Raw genomic sequence first — 21,436 nt, forward strand, 5'->3', positions numbered from 1 at the left:
TTTTAATGAAGCGACGGGTTAGCGCCACGTCACCTTTAAGAGACGTGTGTTTGTTTTGTTCGAGCTACTTAAGCTGAAATTGCTGATGTGTCTTTGATTTCGGTGAATTTAGCTGATACACGTAACTAGGAAAATGTTGGCGACTGAGGAGTTTACGCGATTCCCCCTCTTGATGTGGGAGAAGGTGCTGTCGAAGGTAAAGAAATCTGTTGTTTTCATGGATGACAAATGTGCAGAGGCTCTCCACTGGAGTGGAGGAGCTGCCACGTTATTGGAAGCTGGAGCCAGGAATTTAAAGCAGTTTTCGAGTTTCGAAGCGTGCGGTGTCAATGAGCCTAAAGCCGTGTTTGTTGTCAGCACACTGTTGAAAGGGAGGACAGTTGACATTATTAAAGACATCATATCCCTCAGTCACTTTCAGTACTGCGTTGTCTTTACCACCGTTGCTCACTCCGTGCACCTGCTCGTCAACAAAGTTACGACAGAAATGGAAGGAAGCCCTGTGTTTGAGCAGTTTGAAGAGAAATTATGCGAGTGGATGGGAAATATGAACTACACGGCGGAGGTCATGCATGTTCCAGTTGTCTTCGCCCCTGTGTCACAGCAGTTGATAGTTGCACCCCCGTTTGCGCACCTGTTCCCTCTTCTCTCGCCAGACCTGGAGGCCATCAATGAAAAACGACCAGAGAAGAGAAGATTTGCAAGCCTGAATGATATAGACATGCACTGTCTCCCTGCTGAACTGCAAATTGAAGTCAAATCCTTAGCTTCAGCGTTAAATTCAATGTTTGAGGCTACAGGTACGAGAGAGGAGAGTTTTGCTCTGGGTCCAATGAGCCGCATCATAGCAGGGGAACTCGCCAATCTTCCTCAAGCAAAAAACCGAAGGAAGACAGCCCCTAATAAAGCATCGATCATCTTTGTAGACCGAACGATGGATCTTACAGGTAATATTTGTGACCATGTTGTGTTTGACCTTTCTGCATGCTGCATAAGCCCAATCACACCAGAATCATAACAATGAGAGTGGTAAGAGTCAAGTAAATGTCTAGCACAAAGATAAGCAGTTCATTTTCCCAAGAGGGTTTCATCTAAAGAAAGTTTAGATGGGTCTAATGAATCACCTTTACCTTCACTTGCCTGGCTTGGTGTGTGGGGGTCATTTAGCTGGAGGACACATGGAACCAGAATGCACATTGGGAATAAGGAAAGCCAATGGAGGCAATGTGATGCTTTACCGGCTGGGAAACCTTGGGTCCTGCCGTCCATTTAGATGTTAGTTTGATGTGCACCACTTATAAGCATTGTTGCAGACCATGTACATCCTTTCAAGGAAACTGTATTCTATCATGGCTGTGGACTCTTTCAGCAGGATATTGAGCCCTGCCACAAAGCAAAACTGGTTTAGGAATGGTTTGAGGAGCACAACAACAGGTTTGAGATGTTGACTTGGCTTCCCCAGAGCTCAGTCCACTAAAACATCTGTTGGATCTGCTGAACAAACTAGTTTGATTTATGTAGGCCCACCTCAAAACTTACAGAATTTAAACTGTCTGTTGCTAATATCTTTGTGCCAGATACCACAGCACAACTTCAGGGGTCTAGTGCAGACCATGCCTTGATGGGTCAGGGCCATTTTGGCAAGAAAAGGGGAACCAACACAATATTAGACAGGTGGTCATAATGTTATGCCTGATTGGTGGATATACTTTTGTTTACTGGCAGCAGCCTCTTTCTTCTGTGAAAGCATATGATTCGTCATGTAAAAGAGAAAATGTAAAAAGAAAAAAAATTCCTCACAAATTAGGTTGATATCCTATAGATAAATTGAAATTAAAGAAGAATAACAGATGCTTTGGTTTGAGCATCCCCACCAATTAGGAACTTTCTGTGTCGAGTTTCTATGATCTTTCTGTCTTTCTGAGTACACATTTATATTGTTGCCTCTTTTTACATTCCTGTCTTCTGTAATTTGGCAATCATTAAAATTAAATACCACCCACGATGAGATTAGTTATTGCAGAGCACTGCAGATATTACCTTAGCCACCTCCCAACGAATATTTATATCAAGTTGTCCTCTGATGCACATATATTTTTCCATACTTTTCTCCCCAAGACCAACATACATATGTACAACAGTACACTCACCAGCCAGAGCTACCTATTACACCAAGTAACCCAAGCAGCCAGGGAATGTTCAGCTTATTGATGTGGCCTTCCACAACAGTCCCAGTTTTCTTTGTGGCTCCTTGGGAAAATTAATTGCTTACCTTTTATCTGGTATAGAAGGCACATATTTTTGTTGCGTTACCAATGACTGCTGCTACATACTCAACACATATTTGTTCTTGTTTTAAATCCCAAATTTATTCATTTACAGGGGCTGTTGGTCATCATGGTGACAACCTAGTAGAGAAAGTTTTGACTATGCTAAAACTCTTACCGGGTCATGTGACAGACGTGCAGGTGGACATGCTGGAGCTCACAAGTCTGCATAAAACCCCTCACTCCAAGAATATCCTGGCCCCTGGCTGTCTTGCACAGATTCAGTGAGTGTATTTAATTTTTCTATTAATTTAGAGCATTCACCACATTCCCCGTCATGTAGAATCTAATAAGGGTGACTTGGAAATAGCTCGTCACATCATAAAGGCAACATCCAAGTGTTGCTACAGCAATGACCAGCTTGGGGTGTTAGTTTTTGCCACAGGGCTACTCTGACCCCATTATTTACAATACTTGCAGAAGTACCACATAGCACTTATATACATCTTAGTACATATTGAAGACATACGTAGCACTTTGATATTGTTTTTGCTGTCTGATTTATTATAACCATTTGATCAATCATTTCACCTAATTTCAGCCAATTGTTAAAACAATAAATGTCAGTATTTGTGCAGTATTGCCGTGTATAGCCATAACCTACCTGCAACAATATTTCTCAAGTGAAGATCTGAAATATTTTATTTTGGCATTTCATACAATGTGTTTGCACTTTAAATTCCGAGTCCACGGTTCTCTGGCGTAAGACGGTTTATTCAATCTTTGCTGGCAATGAGTTGCTGCCCCGAGTTAATGAGTTTAAGTATCTAAAGTTTTTGTTCGCAAGTGGAGTTGGAGACTTACAGCTGCTGTGGCTGTGCCAGTCCAAATCAATAAACTGGTACACAAAGGTAAAGCTGTCCATTTACTGGTTTCTCTACATGCAGTGGTATAGTGACCAAAGAAATAAGGAGGCAGATAGAAGTGGCAGAAATGTGCTTCCTCTGATGTCTGTGTGTGCTCAACCTCGGTAGTAGGGTGAGGAGCTCAGTCATTGAGGAGAGGTTGACAGTAGTGCTGCTACATCCTTTTTATGTAGAGGTTGTTCCACTGAGGTTGTTTGGGGATATAACCAGAATGCCTTCTAGGTGATGCGTTTCAGGCATGTCAAACTGGGATGAGATCCCAGTGCAGGCTCATGACATGCTAGATTAAGTCTGTCCGCTGGCTTTGGAACACCTTGGTGGCCAGGGAGAGGGAATTTGCTAGTCCTACAACCCAGACACTGATAAGTGGTTAAAAAAAAAAAGAAAAGAAAGAAGATGATTGGATGGATAAAATCATTTTGTCTAAACAGAGTTTAGACAGGTCAGCTCTCTTGCCTCATAAAGCCAGCTTTCCTTTCCTAATTTTATATGTTATGGAAAAAATGTACTTTTGTTTAAAGAACGGACCCTGTTTCTTACAGTGAAAGCATGACTATTCATTTAAGAGAGCATTTTTTAAAGAAAATAAATAAGGCTGATATCACACAAGTAAGTTAAATTGAAATAGAGTAACAGCTATGTTTGGATTTGAACTCTACACCATTTAGGGCCTTTCTGTGTTTCCAGTTTCCATGATCTTGCTGTCCTAATGTGGTTTTCCTCTTGGTGCTCCAGCTTCCTACCGCAGTTTAGACATGCTGGCTAGATTAATTGGAGACTTTACACAATTATATTGTTGTCTCTTTTTATATTACTGTCTTCTATAAATTGGCAATGAGTAAAAAGGCATCCTTTAACACAACCTAAAAATAGATTTCTCCCCAAGCCAGGCATACTTATGGACAAATGCACACTTACCAGCCAGAGCTACCCACTCCATCAAGTGGCCTAAGTAGCACATGATCAACATTAGTGCCAGTAGTTGAGTGAAACCTGCCTCTGGTCTTAGCTCTGCAGATGCACATGCTAGGCGCCTGCGGTGGTGCTGTTATCCATGGCAAGGATTAGTCCTACATCAAGTGTTCCATTCTGGATTTGCCCCTTTATGTGGTTGCTGGAGGAAAAGACTTTGACTGAGAAGAAGAGTTTAGTGGACTGAGCTGTCATGCAGCATGTCTGACTGCGGTGATTTCATGAATGGACTCACACATACTGAATGTTTTGAGCTATGGTAAAGATTCTCTTGTAAGAGAACCCGTTTTTCTAGTTGGTGTTCCCCTTGTAATTATTTAAGGACATCTAGGCAGGGTTACCCCAACATGTGGTTGGATGTACAGTTCAAGTTTGGATTCCTATCTACCAAATAACTACGGTATACCCACAAATTACTGTAGTTGCTCTGAATAGCTGCACATCAGAATTAAATCTGGATAATTACAAGTACAGCATCAACAAGGTTGCCCTCTCATTGTTAATTTTATGATGGTATAAATGGGCCACCCCAAGGAAAACTGATAACAGAAACGAAGGTACCAACCACAATCACTGTTCCTGAGCTTTTCACCAAATATGACCAGACTCCCAGCCTAACACCAGATCTTAAAACATTTAGATGATCCATTCAGATATTGTGAACAAGCTCTGCCAAGAGCTCAGATTTTTTTTTTAAAAAGAATGCAGATAAGTATTGCTGAAAGTAATAAGTAAACGACGACAGTCTCGGTGGAGAATATCTGTGATCAGAGCCAGTTGGATCAGCAGGAGAGTTATTCCCTACACTATCTCTAAGCAGATGATCCAGCTGAGCCTTATCACAGATGTGTAGGAGTAGAGCTGGGCGATATGAGATTTTTTCATATCACGATATGTTTTTTTCATTTCAGGCGATAACGATATCTATCACGATATAAGCCAAATAACTATATTTGTAAGATTTAAATGTGCCGTTGCTCACAAGTAAAATGTGAAATAATCAGCAGCTTGTTTTTATTTAAATATTTATTTCCCATAATAAGTTCAACAGGGTAGATGTACTTAAGGAACATGAGACTTTTTCAGATAAATAAAGGCAAATATTGCAAACTACACAAAAGGCAGCCGCTAAAGCGTTTAAGTTTCAAAATAGAACAAACGAAACAGACTACTAAATTGTCAATTCCACTTAGAAACAAAATATTAATTCTAAAAATAAATCTTAGTTTGTTTTACAGAAGAACAGACAAAACTGACTAACCTTTGTCAATATCAAATAAACTGAGAACTAAAAGGAAATTCTCAATCTCTCCTTGTTGTATAGCTTAGCTTTTCAAACAGTTTTAACAGTTACTTTAGTCTGACAAAAGCCGAATGACGAATTAGCGCTTCCAGTCAGAGACTGAGGCTACGTCCACACGTACACGGGTATTTTTGAAAACGGAGATTTTCCGTTTTCGTTTTAAAAAATAATCCCGTCCACACATAAAGGCAGAAATGAAGGAAAACGCTGCTATGAACATGCCAAAGCAGCAGGTGGCGCTAGATTCCTAACCGTGCAGAAATGTTGGCCAATCAGAAGTCTAGAAGCCTCGGTGGGAAAAAGTAAACAAAGCTGGGGCATAGAAGCAGAACCGAGTCGTATGTGTGGAGGGACAGTAACTGTGTGTATATGTAAGCATTTAAACACTGCAGAGAGTAGAATTAACAGTAACAGTATTGTAGAAATTCATTTCACCGAAACAATAACGTGGCGCACAGTGTGACGCATGCACCAGTTTATTGTATTTCCAGACTTGCTTTCGGCACAATTTACAGTGCACGCTACTCTGTTTTTGTCAGACTTGAAATAGCCGAAATACCTTCACACTACGGAACTTCTATGGCTCTTCCGTTCGACAATCTCTTCGGCATTGGAACCATCATCTGTTTTCTCTTCGGTCGCGCTCGGTTGATTTTTCTAGTCGCTGGCTCCATTACCCGCTGGCTGTTTCCCAAACAAACACACGTGCGGCTTGGCACTTGTGCTGTACGTAACAAGTCACGCGACGTGACGCTGCGGCTGTGATTGGTTCGGCTCTGCGCTGCTTAATTTGGATTGGCTGACCTTTTTTTTTTTTTTTTTTTTTTTTTTTTTTTTAAGAGGACAAGAGCGGCGAGGTCTATCGCGATAGCTTAATTTCTCTATCGAGTAAAAGTTATATCGCGATACATATCGTTATCGTTCTATCGCCCAGCTCTATGTAGGAGATTGAAATGCTGCTGAAGCAGAGCAAGGGAGATGCCTAGAATTCCCACTTTCTTTAACTGGCCTCAAGTGCACAGCTCGCTGCAGGAAGTGTTTATGTCAATCATTCTAATATGTTCAAGACAGAGTTCCTTAAATGCATGTTTTTAGAGGTCTACTGTTCTTCCCTCCTACTGGATGTTTATTTACCCATGATGTTTTTTAGCTATTTTTAGCGTGGGTAACAGAGTGTTTTTATTGGTTTTGTTATGTATGCCATCTCAACCCTTTAAATATTAGGTGTGGATTTAATTTAGACCTTTTGTATGATATTTCCCTCTGTAATTCCAGGATATTTTTATAGATTACTATGTCTTAAACATTCTGTGGGTGGCTGTTGATTCTAGCTCTACAGGCAAGACCCCACACTTACTGTGCAATTACTCTAGTATTGTCTTTCATAACCTGGTGTGAATTTCCATATCCTACAGCCTGACTCTGTGGTTGTAGTAATCATGCCAGAAAGAAAGCATACAGCATGTGGGTGAGTGCACATGCAAACCTAGGCTCTTCGTGCAGTGTTTTTGTATATTTGCTATTTCTATGCTACTACTGTCCTTTTTTTCAGCCATTAAACGGCACCAGGGTGCGCCACTTCGTGTATATAGAAAGATGATGAGTGAAAGTGGCAGTCAAAGTGTTGTTTTATATGCGCGTGTGTGTGTGTGTGTGTTTGTGGTCAAGTACGTTCGAGTCCCGTCTGTATAATTTGCTGTGCTTGGATTCACAGCCCTTTTGATCCTGAGTAGGACATTTGAACCCCATTGGCAGAAGGCACAGAGTTTTCCTCAGTCTCAGACTGAACCCTGCACCCCCGTCATCTGGCCGCCTTGGACCTTGATGCTGTGGCGGGAGTGTGGGCAGAAGCAAGTATGGGTGGCCAAGGTGAACTGGGCCTGCCTTGGGAGCTGTAGAGATTGAGCCAAGCAGTGTTACTGACCGCACCCTGCCATGAGAAAACACTACATGGCTGCCATCTCCACAAATCTGGCCTGCAGATCCCTCATGCATACCACCAGAAAAGAGGGAAAACACCTATTTCTGTCCCAGCTGGGAAATATGAGCATGAATAAAAGCCATGAACACTGATTTCGAACAGTATGAGAAAAGTAACAAAAACAGCCTAGATAGTAAAGGGTGGAGAGGATAAAGCAAATGACAGGCAGTTGAGGATAGCCAAGCCTGTTTTTACTCTACCAAGAATAAGAGTAGAGTATGAAAAGTCACCACGTTTCTTCTACGGTTTCTCCTTAAAGGTTAGAGATTGTTTTGTTATTCTATACTTAGACAGTGAATAGTGGCATGAACAGCTGAATGAGTCTTTCAGTGATTTATAAGCTTAGCAACCATTCTGTTCCTTGCCAACAGTATAGTATGAGTTCCTATACAGTCCTGCATAAAGTAGACACACAAGAAGAAGGTTCAAGCATAGTTGAACTATGCTGCATAGGATGTGGCTTCTGGTCAAATGTGAGGTTTTTGCCTTTGTATTTGAATGAACATTTATAGTAACTGGTTTCAGTGTTGGCTGATTTTACAACTAATGATAAATGTTTCGTATACAGAAAGTGTGCCCAAAGGAAAAGACACAAAAAGGGAAAATGACTTTTTCATTTCTTAAAAATAATAGTCGATCCAAAGTGAGAACCAGTTTTGCTTTGTATCTTTTGATTATTGCATTAAATTGTGAAAATAATTTATTATCCTTTAATAAAATTGAGCCAGTTTTCAATCTGATTTTATTCACTTTCACTTTTCCTAAAGGTTAATGACAGATAAAGCAGATTTGGAAAATAAAGTTTATATCAGTGTCTAAGATGCAAAGTTTTAGCCATAATAATACATTTAAGGATGGAGTAAGCTGATGTGTCTTGTGGTTCTCCTCTTAAGTTGTTTCTGTTTCATTCACTCCCTAATTCTGCTTACTCTTCTGTAGAAGGTATCTCAAGCTGAAACTCAGAGTACACCAATCAAATAGATTACGTGCACCTGAACAACATGTACTCTGTGTTCCCATCAAGACTGAGATAACATAACCTTTTCAGTCCTGTATGCTGTCTTCTACTCTGTGGTTTAATTTACGCTGCAGAACACAAGAGCTGTTCAGGAAACTTTGTGTGTATTTGTTAACTGAGTTGATAAAACATCTCCCTAAAATGGTACTTTACTTCCTCCAGGCCCATTCCTTCAAAGAGCCCCTACTGCTGGCTTTTATTTGAAATGTGAATGTAGCCAAGACAGAGGAGGAGAGGAAGACTCCTGCATTTCCATTTCCCCCCATCAAGATCCTTTGATTTTTAACCTTCTCCCACATTTTACCATTCTGCCAGTGCTGCAAAAAAGAAACTTTTTAACATGTCTTTACTATAACCCTGTTCAGAAGACTTGACTTTCTTTCACTTAGGCATAAAGATTTAATCGACATCTTTTATGGATGTTTTAATGTTAATGTGATTATTTATTTATTTTTTTATTTTTTGTTAAATGGAAAGCTCAAACTGCCACATGAGAATTCACAGCCACTCTATTTGGCTTTTGTAGCATCATTAAATAATTAATTCATAAGTAATACGATAAATGCATTTCGCTTCTTGCAAAAGAAATGCATACAAAAAGAAAATAAGTTTGGGGAAATAAATGGAGGAAGCAGCAATGGCAAATAGAGATGTAAATATGGAAACTAACCACGAAAAATGAATGAAATCATAAATACAAATAAAAATTACACGTGAAAGTAGATAAATAGAAGTATCAGTACAAAAGTAAATAAAACGGTGTGAAACGGACAACAAATGGGCACGCTGTCTATGTTGATTTTCCTTTATTTCAGTGACACACTACTGATAGTTTCTTTTTCACTTTTGCCTCTCCACCTACGCATGCAGATTTCTACCTCTGACACACACTCTCTACTCTCCGGCCTCACAAATTACAAATCACAGAAAATGATTATGAGCTTGTTAGCCAAAAATCACCCCCACATCCCACCAACCTCCCTGGCATCCCCCTGTGTTCACTACACCACACCTCCCCTGAAGCTGAGCCCGGGACCACACCTCTGCCACAGAAGCGCCCATTTATTTTACATTTTATGAATTGACACATTTCATTTTCCTAATTATTTTGGTGCATTTGATATTATTTATTTGCTGTAGCAGTTTATAGTTGTCTTTGACGTGTTAAATTAAATGTACATTATTTCTATGAATGAAATTACTCAGACATTTCTTTACTCCGTGCATTTTATTTTATGTCAAAGCCTCGAACCTACGTTATCCACAATGTCCGATTCAATTCAGATTCAGAAATTTTAGACTAGCAGTGGCTTATGTAAACACAAGGACCAGGATCTATAGGTTATATTAACATTTTAGTTTTTAGCTCCAATCAGGACAGATTTAAGCAACATCACTTGAGGACATTTCATTCTATTTGACTTCACGTGCAGCCAACACCTATAGGGAGATGACTTTTGTGCAAAATTTCTTAAGCTTCCTTTCCTTTAACGATTGCGTATTTCACTGTTTTAGTTGTAGTAAAAGGAAAAACCTTTTACTCATTATTAAAGAAGTGCAGTTTTAAGACACATAGAACTGACCCTCAAATTCGCATCAGTTTGTTTTATTTTACTGTTTTTTTTTTAATTATTATTTATTTATTTATTTATCTGTTTGTGGTGTGCCTCTCCCATCATTTCCCCGCTTCCTGCAAAACTCCTCTGCCTCTTTTTCTCTCCATAAATTCACTGGGTCATTTGTCCCTCTCGCCAGAACACACAGACACTCAAGGCCAGGTCTGGTTTTACTCCCCCGCCCTCTTTCTCTCTCGTGTCATGCCCTGTGCTAGATGGGGATGTTTACAGAAAACCAACAGTGTTTTTTACCCCATTAAACACACTCCATAAATTAACTCACCAAGGAATGGGTATGACCTTGCACAATTCTGTTAGTCCATGTCTATTACGTGCAGTTCTACTGGAAAATGCACAGATCATCTAAATCAGGTGTGATGGGAAATGGATTACTCTCTGGGTTTGCAGTCTGCTGAGTGTGAAACTTCAATACTCTTTAACACATTGGGATTAGTAATGTTGGTTTGCACTAGAGCGTAATGTAGTTTGTTAATGTCACTTTTTGCAGAGATGCCAGCGTACTCTATGAAGTAGTTTCATAGATCTTATATAAAAGATCGGCATACCCTTTAGGACTGATAAGGGAAGTTGGTGTTTGGTTGCCTTAGTCTTCAGTCACACAAGCCTGGAGACTGGCCTATGACCCGCCTGACAATCTCTGGGAACTAGAGAAAAATCTATATTCCACTGGTTGATGAGTGGTCTATAGAGCTTACTGGCTGGTGTTTGGTTAAAATCAGTCTCGAAGATAGTGCTGCACCAGAACTCTTGTTGTGATTGCTTTGGTTGCCTGTATTTTGTATGAAAGATGGAGTCAGAAGTGGAAACTGTTGCTTTCAAAGTAAAAATTATGCCTCACCACTGCAACCAGCATTTCAAAATACAAATGCAAAACATTTCTACCACATGGCAAGTAGTTTGCAAGTATTTGCTGTCAAGTTGATGACTTCCATGCAAACTGTGGGTGACTGTGGGAAACTGCTAGCAATCACAACAATTCCAGAAAGGATTTTGGTGCAGAAATGTATAATGCATTGTGGTCAATTTCAGACTAGTAATTGCAGCAACCTCCAGAAAACAACCAGTTCCGGAATACACACTTTTCACAGTATGCTTGGTAGTTGCCAGATGGACACTAACGGGTCTAAGCCTGTGTGAAGGAGACCTAACTTGCACTCTGTTAATGGCTACTGAGGGGTCCAGTTCAGTAGAATTCTGTGATTATAAAATCTCATTGCTCACTTAGCTAAAATCTCAGTAGAAACGTACCTAATGAGTTTATTGTGTCAGTCGTTAGTTTTAAGTCACTACATACTCACTACATGTAATCCTGTAACTGTTACCAGTGAAGGTAAGTGAGGAAATAAGGGTGCTTTGGTTTTGATGTGGGGGGAGTTTCCAGGTGGCGAATGAAATGACCATCTAATACTTTTCCTTCAGGCTTTATCAGTCACATGTATCAGTAGTATGACTCCTTTCTGAATCATAAACACTGAATTTTGTGGCAAACATGCACATACATGTTTGGCAAAATAATGAACTGGGGGGGGCTCATGAAATCCTGAGTCACCATGGTTTAAACTATCCTATTATGCTGCATCATACTTCCAGGAATGTTACCCCCCCCCCCCCCCCCCCCCCCACCACACGCACACCCACCCCACTTTCTTTAATGGGTTCGATGTGGTAGGAGGAACATTAACAGACATTTACATGGCCATTCTTTAAAATAGTACACAGATTTTTCTTCAAGCAAGTATTTGATGTTTAGCTATTTTTAAATGTTACAAAACTCATTACTAATGGAATTTACTTTGGGTACAAACATCCATACACTTTAAACCCCCACTCAACATATCCAAGCAAGCTAGACAGGGCGTTCAACGTGATGTACACAAGTCAGGTGCAAGAGTGCCCCCTTCAGTCTCTGTGTGAGCAGCCTTTCAACTAAGAGAGCCTTCACTCTGCACTTCGCACTCAGAAAAAAAAAAAAAAAACAGATGACCAAACACGCGAACCCCAGTTTCCCAGCACCCCACCTCCTACCCCTTTCCATAGTAGACTAGTTACTCAATAAGGTTTCTGGCTGATTCTGTCTCACACCCTGCCAATATAAACTTCACCCCCGGGAGGATTATTCTAGCTCAAACCCCCACCTTCGTCTGACCAAATGGCCTGAGGAAAGCATCAGGGGAGTGGGACGTCTGTGGTTTTTGGGGGGTTGGGTGGGCAATAAGCCAAATGAGAACCATATTTCATTTGTACTCTGCCGAGGCCCTCCAACTTACAAGAACACATGCAGATGTGCAAGGTTGCGCACAGACATATACATGCACACACCCTCAAACAAACTTGTGGTTACTTACATATGGCCCGGTCAAGTCACAATATTGGTATTTCAGCCATGACAAGCATGTGGGACGTGATTTGATTAGTCTTAGCAGTTTTAATGCATCATCGAGTTTTCAGGGAATGGGCCTCTGCCATGACTCTTCATTAACCAGAAAAATCTGCAAAGTATTCAGAAAATCAGGTAATTATTATGATTCTATCTGATTCATCTTTCCTTATTTTCCCAAAGTTTTTACTGTATCAGTCTTTCTGTATTTAACACTTGTCGTCGGCTGAGTCGTACTTGCTGGTCTTTGTGTCTAGTTCTAGTGTGAAGATGGCGGCTGTCCCCTTGTGAGCCCCTCTTCTCCCCATCTAGCCCCTGCCCAAGGTCTGGAACAGATTACATCTGATATTAAACACATGGCAGCAGTTAGAAAGGAGAAAAGGCGAGCGAAGAAAAAAAGTTCTTAAAAAAGACGAAAGAAAAGAAAAACAGAGTGGATTTGTCAACTAGGTCCCTCCTACCTTCTCTCTGTCCTCTGTTCATTTTCTCAGTGTAGTCTCTTTCTCTACTTTGTTTCTGGGCACTCCTGAGTATGTGGAAGATCATGACCGCTTGTCTGAATAGCTGTCAAAAGCACAGACAATGATGTAAGCTTTTTATGTCCTTTTATTCAACCAGCAAAGTTTAAGTTTTCTTATCATGAGGGGGGAAAAAAGAAAAGAAACTAGACCAACTTGTACAGAGACATAAAATATGGTCTGAAATTCTTATATAGAGGCTGTTTTGTAAGAAAAATGTCACTTTCTATTCATTTAATGATGATGAGGCTCCTCAGTGACACTCTTAGATTATTTTGGGGAAAGATTTGAATGCGTTTCTGCTTGCAAGCAGATGGTAATGGTCTTAAACGCATGCCTTGCCGCCAGTCTCCCATTAGAGTGTGTTTCGTAATAGTGTATAAAAAAAAAAAAAAAAAACCCACTAGGGCCTGAGATGGCACAAAGACGAGTCTCAGTCTCCAGACTTACTTTTGTAAGGACGGTGGTTATCAGTCCAGAGGAATGTTGGCACACAGATCTTTAAGGTGGATGCAAAACATTCCTAATGTTCCCTCTGTTGATTTCAGTTTTTTCCTGTGAGGGCTCCCATCGGGGAGTCACCAGTCCCCAACCAGTAGGCTCTCTATCACTGAGGCTTGAGCTCAATCATGCTCATCTTGTTCTGTGTACTCTGAACAAACAAGCAAGAAAAGTAACCATTGCTCAGCTTGTTAGTGCTAAAAAACACAGTTCACTTTCTATTGCAGTGTTATGTTTTCCTCATGACTAAACTTAACCTGTTTTGATTGCTCTACCTATCAGGTCATCTGCAAGGTCTCTGTGGGACGCCATGCTGACCAGTAAACACAAAGAGGGGGTGATAGAGGTCCGCCGGCAACTAGTGGAAGCAGCCAGTAAAGAGAATCTGCCAATCAAGATGAGCATGGGTAAAAACCACTATGCCGTGGAAGGAGCAGAGCCCATATCATGTTTCACATTAATTAAAGACAAAACACAGAACAGTCATATCATATAAAGTATGTAGAATTTTTCTTGCTTAAAGAGAATCATGTGCTACTTCTGTCATGTTTTTCAGCACTCTCAAAAACATTACAAAAGCACCTCCTATTGAAATCAAGCTTCTTTGCCTTGCTGTGTATTTGCCCATGTGGCCACAGAAGGAAATGTGAACCACATGTTGGCTCTGTGACACACACTTACACACACATGCTGCTTGCACACATGCTGCTTTCGAAAACTTTTGTTGTTTGTTAATGAAGCAAAGGGACTGAATCGAGGGATAAAAATATGCGTAGGCACACAAATAAAGTCATTACGTGCACGAGTGTAGCGTGTCCTTGTGCACGTTCACCTTTATGCTACCCTCTGACTTAAAGAGGTAATGGATGTACTACACTCCCACAAACACACATACGCACACACTCCCGTTCATGGCTAATATGCAGGTTAGCATCTGGCAAAAAAGGGGGTGTAAAAGGGAGGGGCACTGTGGTCCCTTAGCTCCTATAATCTATGAGGTAAAGAAGGTCTTGTCTCTCGTAACAGGCAGGTTGTAATATGCTGGAGGTCGCACACATATGCTCACACCCAAGGCACTCTGTCTGGCGTCCAAATCTACACATGGCTGTTTCCTTTCACACATGGCAGTCCCTTTAATTCCAGATGTGTGCAGGCTTTTAGATTTTATTGAGAGAAATACGCAACATCAAGTGACGCTAAAAGAAAAATGTATAAAGAAGGTATAGCACTGAAGCTTCTCCCGCTGGTTCACTGACAGCCTGTTGACTTAATGTTTTTGCTGAGAGAGAGAAAACGAGAGAAGCAGTGAGAGAAGGGGGTACTGTAATATCCTTAACACTGAACCTTTATACCCCGCTGGCAGAGGACCAGAATTCACAAAACCCCCTGAGCTCCCATAGCACCCCCCACAGTTCCCATCCTGCCCACCAGCAGAGTTTTCAATCCATCATGCTCTGCTCCTGAGACCAAGCTAAACCGAGTAACACAAAACACTTAGCATTAATACCTATCTGCTCTCTCAGTGCCCACTCGCTCGCTAGGAGAGGAAAATTTTCCCCCTGCACCCAAGAGTGTTCTCACTCTGGTGGGGTTATGCAGATCAGAGGAGAAAAGAGGATATCGCTGTATTCCAGGCCCTAAATTTTCACATACAGACTGACCCAACTTGGCTTCTTTTCATCTCAGCAGGATAAGATCATCCTGTGAGAAACAGAAAATAATCAATTTCTCAGCGCCTGATATAACCCGTCAGGTTTCTCACAGCACAATAGAATGATGAAATTCCCTAGCTCTGTGTAGGGATATGTACAGTATGTGGTTTTGCAGAGTCCAGTGTTTATCTTTGGTGTTTTTGCTCTTTGCAGGGAATTAGCTGGACAGCTTCGGTTTCATCTTCCATAAACGTGCGTTCATCTCATCCATCTGCTTGTGTTTGTATATATGCGTGGATATGCGTGCGTCACAAGTTTATACCCTCTGTGTATGTGCTGCGTGCACGGACACCGTGCGGTAAATGGGATGTGTTGACAGGACCTTTCTTCCTGTGGCACAGTCCGGCCTTTTAACGACAGAGGAGCGTGAGTCAAGCGGACAGTTGATTTGGGGAAAAATACATTTTTGTAACAGCAAAGATGTGTTTATGTTTAGCAGTGTAATTTCTCCCTTTTGAAAACTAAATTTATATACTCACATGTATACATGTGAGTAAGAGGAAAAATGTAATATTTTATCTAGTAATTAAGGCGGGCCTATTCATTTCTTGTTTTGTTTTTGTTGAATTGGATTCTCTGTCACCATAAAGGAGCAATTTTTTTTTTTTTTGTCTGTTTAACAAATGTTCGTCGGATTTATTTAACACTTGGCAGGTGAATTGCCAAGTGTTAAATCAAATTTGGGATTCTCTCCAGTGTCTATTTTTCTGCTTTTCTGCATTTATACCAGGGTTCCCATACCAATGTAGATGCTTATGATTGATTTGATCGATTTGTCCCAACAGTGTCACCAGCTCACGTAGCATAATTCATAAATTTACCTTAAGAAGTGAATTTTAAATGAGTTAAACACACAGAACAAGGAACCTTTTAAATTGCACGTTACCTTTTAAAGCAAATGAAATGAAGACCTGATCGTAGCTTCTTTTTTTTTTTTTTAGTCGTATTTGCTTCTGTTTCTATGAAAAATTGTTGAATTTTATATTGAATGTATTTGTGAAATTTTGTGAAGAGGTGGACCATGGCAGATACAAGCCAAAATATAGATAGAAATCTCTTTCTTCAAAATTACAAGATTGCACATTGACCTTTGTGAATGACTCGTCCTAGGAAATGTCGCTCTAATTTCTGTATATCATCTCTTTTCTGCTCTTGCAGGTCTGCATTATGTTACTACCAGTCACATCCACACAAACTGTTTAACTTGTGTCCCTTAGCCAGAGCCTGCTGTGTTGTCTTGCAGCTTCATGATAGCCAGGGCCAGTCTACCTGGAGCATTTAAAAGCTGGCTTTTAAATGCTCTTGCATCCCTTTTCTCCATTTATCCAGCACCATGTTATTTGTATGGTTGGTTTTGGGTTTGTCATTTTAGGTTTTTTAAAATGCACAACACTATGCATACTTATTAACATTCAGTCATCCAACTACTGACACACTGATTAGGACCCCTCATTGAGTACTATACTTTTCTACTTAATTAAGTTAATAAATTGGTAGATTTTGTTTCAAGTGATTTCTTCCCATTATTTGTCATGGCCCTTGAGCCATATTATGACACTCAGATCTTTTAAAATTTCAAAGCATCCTAGTTTACGTTTAAGGAATGAGAATCATTTCATTTGTAAACATAGATTTGTCCTATTAGTCGTGTTAACCACAGAAACAATACAATCAAAATTTCCAGTGATGCACTTCAAACATCACTCTTGAATTTGAATGAAGTCTCCCACCCCAACAGATTCAGTTTGAAATTTACTTTAAGTTTGAACTAAAGAAAAGCCAGAGATAAAAGCTTTTTTTGGAGAGACACTGAAGACACTAAGTGCTGCGACTGTGTAGCTGCCCACTTGTAGCCTCTGCTCTAATGTACAGTAAAGTCTTAAAAGGGTCCCTAACATACATCCTCAGATAAAGGCTCCAACATGTTCCTCCTCTTGGAGTGCATAAATAAAAATCTCTGAGCCTTCCTGTGTCCTCATCCACACAGAATTACTTATGAGGCTGTCCAGCTGCTGAGGCAGGCTACCACTCAGCTTCACTCCGACATCAGACATCACTTACCCTCTGAGTAACCCTGTGCACCTAGAACTCAAGTCATCTTCCAGTAACCGGACTAAATCATTGTTGGCCCTTGCCCCTTCTTACATTGTTGAAGACTTTGATCATAGCCAAGTCTCAATCGCCACTTCTGCACATCAGGCTAAAATGCGCAGAAGATCCAGATGTTTATAGCAAGAGATTAAAAATGTGATTTGCTTTATGGCTGACTTTGCAATAAATGCACCCAGAAGATTCTTGCAATGTCCAAAAGGTTCAGGTTTCCCTACCATCTTGTGTGGAAAAGCTACAGAAACTGCAGTACTGCTGATTCATATGTATGTAGGGTTCTTCTTAACAAAACTGACATTCTGAAGTACTGATGTTATTTATATTTATTTTGAATCGCTTCTTATTCCATGCACACCCAATGCACTGAAGACTGAATGGAAATATTTCTATACTTGGCGCTTGTCACCACCAGAAAGGAATGCACGGTTCTTGAAATGCATTCAAATTTACAGATGCAAACATTTCGTTTTAAAACAGTTCTTCTGTTTTGCTGCAGCTATGGTAGTTAAAATGAGAGCTCAGCTGACAGATCAGATGACAATGAGAAAACGTAAAACAGATTCATTTTGCATCTGGCAACAGGATGCCTGAAGAATCATAGCACTGTTTTGAAGGAAGTTTAGAGACACAGATAAGAGCTAAGGCTGAACCAGGACTGTTTGATTGTGTAATGGAGTGGAGGCTTTTGTGAGGCTTTCTTGGCTAAAGTACTTTCTCCGTGTTTCTTTCCGATGTTTTACGTTTTCTCATTCTCATCTGGTCTGCTGTAGCTGTAAATTCCGATTACCTTTAGCCTACAGGATACCATTCTGGGTGAAATTATTCCCTGGTTCTGTGCTGAATTATGGTTGGCACATGAAGCTTTGTGAACTTTAGTTATACTGCCAGGATTTTTATGGCTGGATATGCTCACAAAAGAGCTTTTCAGTATTCTGTCTGGACTGGAGCTTATTCTTTAAAAATACTTTAAATTCAACAAGAAACTTGATTCGCCTTCGGAGGCGCTTGCTCTGTTTTGTCTTTAAATGCCACCCAGTGCACTCAGTCCTTCAGTTCATTTCAGAAGGTGTTTCCCAACACATACATATGGAAATATATGTTCCTGTCGTGTTTACTGATTAGCTGTTGTGAATATAACTTTGGTAGCAGCTTTGTGTGGCTCTCCCAAGTATCCCTCCTGAAAATAGTACAAAGCTACACATTTTGTCGTCCAGTTTAACATGTGCCTTTTTGCATTTCTAGTTCTGTCTTTTTAGATTTCTGTTTCGTTTGTATCCTGCCTGTCTGTTTCTCTTCTGGTCATATGTTTTGCCTCACTAAAGAAAACACTGGCCATGTAGTCCAACAGGAAATACTCCCACATCTGGTGCTGGTTCAGAACATCAACATAAAGAAGTAGGCTTTATGGCAAGTTAATGTGTGCCCTTTGTCTATCCCAGCCCCTGACACAACCTCTCATACCTCTAAGCCGCGCTTCATACCACCCCTGGACTTTACACCCTTTGCACTGCTTTTCCTGTCTCTTTAAATGGGAGAAGTTAGGGGAGATTCAGAGGTTCCTAAACAGTAAAAGGAGTCTGGACTCTTTCTGCTACCTCTATAAATAATCAGTGAAAACTTCTGATTTACAGTTATTAGTCATACTCAACACGGGTTCAGTGCCTCTTGTCAGTGTTGCTGCACCTCAGCTATATGTAGACATGCTTAAGCACCTACACACATGCTTACATAGTGCAACATTTATGAGTCACTGGCTAACAACAATCACAGAAACTCTACGCAGGAACAAGCACATATAGAGAATATTCCTTTGTGACTGTCACACGGCAACACTCACGCAAGCCGTGCAGTTTGCTTTCTCTCACCCTGTGGAGTTTTTGCCTGTTAAGATAAAGTTATGCTCTACTTTAGTCTCAGTCATTCCCCTCTGCCCCAAGATAAGTGTATGATTTTTTTTTTTTTGATTTTTTTTTTTTTAATGCTGTTATGCTTGGTAAAAGGTTATTGTTGTTTCTGCTTTTGGCTCTTCCCTTCTATGTGTGTGCAGTGTTCCCTCGTTAATCGTGTGGGAGTTACGTTCTAAAAATAACCCGCAATAGGCGAAATCTGCAAATTATTATTTTTTACAATTGTTATAGATATTTTAAGGCTGTAAAACCTCTCACTACACACTTTATACACTTTTCTCAGACAGGCATGAACATTTTCACACTTTTCTCTCTTGTTTAAACACTCTCAAAGTTCAAACCTTCGTAGAAAAATAACTCCAGTATTATAGAATGAAACCAACTTCAGAGTCACAGCGCTAGCAATCGAAGATTTATGTAAATTTGACAAGGCCAGCGCATTCTGTACTGGACAGGAGACATGGCACAGAAGAGATTGATTGACAATGGTCTACAGCCGATCAGGACACAGAACACAATGAAAACACACACACACAAAAGCACGCAAAACAAAATTGCACTAAAAAAAATCAGTGAAACGGCGAGGCCGCGAAAGGTGAACCGTGTTATAGCGAGGGACCACTGTATAGTCTAATCATTTTCCCTTAATATAATTCTTAAAATGCTGTATGTATAGAATATGTTTGTACACTGTAAACCCAAAAAAGTTAGCAGAACTTAAACAAATTAAGGTAACCAACTGCCTTAAGTTTTTAGAAGTTGATGAATTTCAAAATTGAAGCTTATCAGTACTCCAGTATTTCAGTTACATTTGGTATGTATCTTTTGACTAAAATAAAAGTAAAACGTTTAGTAATTAAATTTTTAAAAAAAAGTAACTAGAACTTAAAGTTTTCATTCATGTTTTCATGGGAATTAGTTGACATAACTTCAGTTCGACTCAGTATTTAATGATTTGGATGATTTTATGACAAATTGTGTCTCCAATTCATGGTCGTCATCGTCATCATCATCAATCATCATCAGAAAGGTTTATAGTAGTTGTGACCCAGAAGAAAGTGGGCTAATGCTAGAATTCAAAGTCTCAGTTTGAGGTTCATGATAAAGACAAGGAGATTTTATAAATGGTGGAATGTTGGGGGGTTTTTACGCCCTAAAAACCGATAACCACGGGGCTCCAAAGTTTTGTTGCTTAGAGTGTGGGATTCCTTTCATTCCTTTTTATTGTAAAATACAATCCAGCTTTGACGCATCTTTTACTGAGTAGAGGGTCCACTCTGCCATAAAGTTTAGTGCTTCAAAGGTAGTTGCCCTTTCGAAAGTTTCTCCCATCTTCACCCCAAATCTTTGTAGCTCAGTGTGAGTAACCACCAGGTTTAGGTCTCCTTCCTTCCACCTAAAACATCAGGAAGGAGGGAATTCGATCAAAGTTGATAACTTCATGTTCTGAGGCTCCTGAGCCAAATACAGCAAGCGCTCTGAATACTTATGTCAATGTAATATTTCAGATTTTTCTTTTTAATGAATTGGCAAACCTTTCAACAATTCTGTTTTCACTTTGTCATTATTATGTTTGGATGAAATTAATTTTGAACAATTTCATCCTAAGGCTGTAAAACGTGTGGGAAAAGTCAAGGCGTCTGTAAACCTTCTGATTGCACTGTATACAACGATCTTTGCCAGATTTTGATTGATTAATTTCTTACGGCTCCAAATTGCTCGCTAGATGATATCTTCCCTCCTTTCAGGCCGTGTGACCCCCGAACAGCTGTGCTCCTACATCCAGCTGTTCCGGAGCAGTAGAGGGGCGCTAGAGAGTCACTGTGGGGTGCTTCAGCTGGGCCTGGCCACGGCCCAGACTCTCCGACACCCAAGCCTGCCTCGCTGGGATTCCTGTCTGGCCTTCGAGAGGCTGCTGCTGCAGGTGCGCGCTCATCTTACACGGCCTTATTATCCATATGTGCTAGAGCCGATGAAAACTTGATGTTTTCCTTTTTAAATGAGATGTGAACATCTTAAAAATGCGATACCACCTATGACAGATTGACACATTTTTGAGCTCTTCAACTGCAACACAGTAGCCTATTTCAGATGAAAGTAGTTTTCTTTTAGAGTGTGAGAAGTGTGACTGAAATAACTTCAACAACACATATCGATGTTAGATAATAACTTGAAATAAAGCGACACTGATAGTTTTAACTAAACTGG

General features: G+C 40.3%; 1 protein-coding gene across 1 annotated transcript in view; it reads left to right on the plus strand.

The window, feature by feature from the left end:
- scfd2 (sec1 family domain containing 2) overlaps positions 1-21,436 on the plus strand; it is a 101,910-nt gene continuing 80,474 nt past the window's right edge. Inside the window, exons 1-4 of the mRNA XM_085266441.1 lie at positions 1-947; positions 2,383-2,551; positions 13,783-13,907; positions 20,977-21,152. Coding sequence (XP_085122567.1) covers positions 134-947; positions 2,383-2,551; positions 13,783-13,907; positions 20,977-21,152 — 1,284 coding nt within the window. The 5' untranslated portion in view covers positions 1-133. The remainder of the gene's footprint in view (positions 948-2,382; positions 2,552-13,782; positions 13,908-20,976; positions 21,153-21,436) is intronic.

The sequence above is a fragment of the Mchenga conophoros genome, linkage group LG23, assembly GCF_057382185.1.
Source record: "Mchenga conophoros isolate Kocher_MC1m ecotype Shallow Benthic linkage group LG23, M_conophoros_male_GT1.1, whole genome shotgun sequence".
Taxonomy (NCBI): Eukaryota; Metazoa; Chordata; class Actinopteri; order Cichliformes; family Cichlidae; genus Mchenga; species Mchenga conophoros.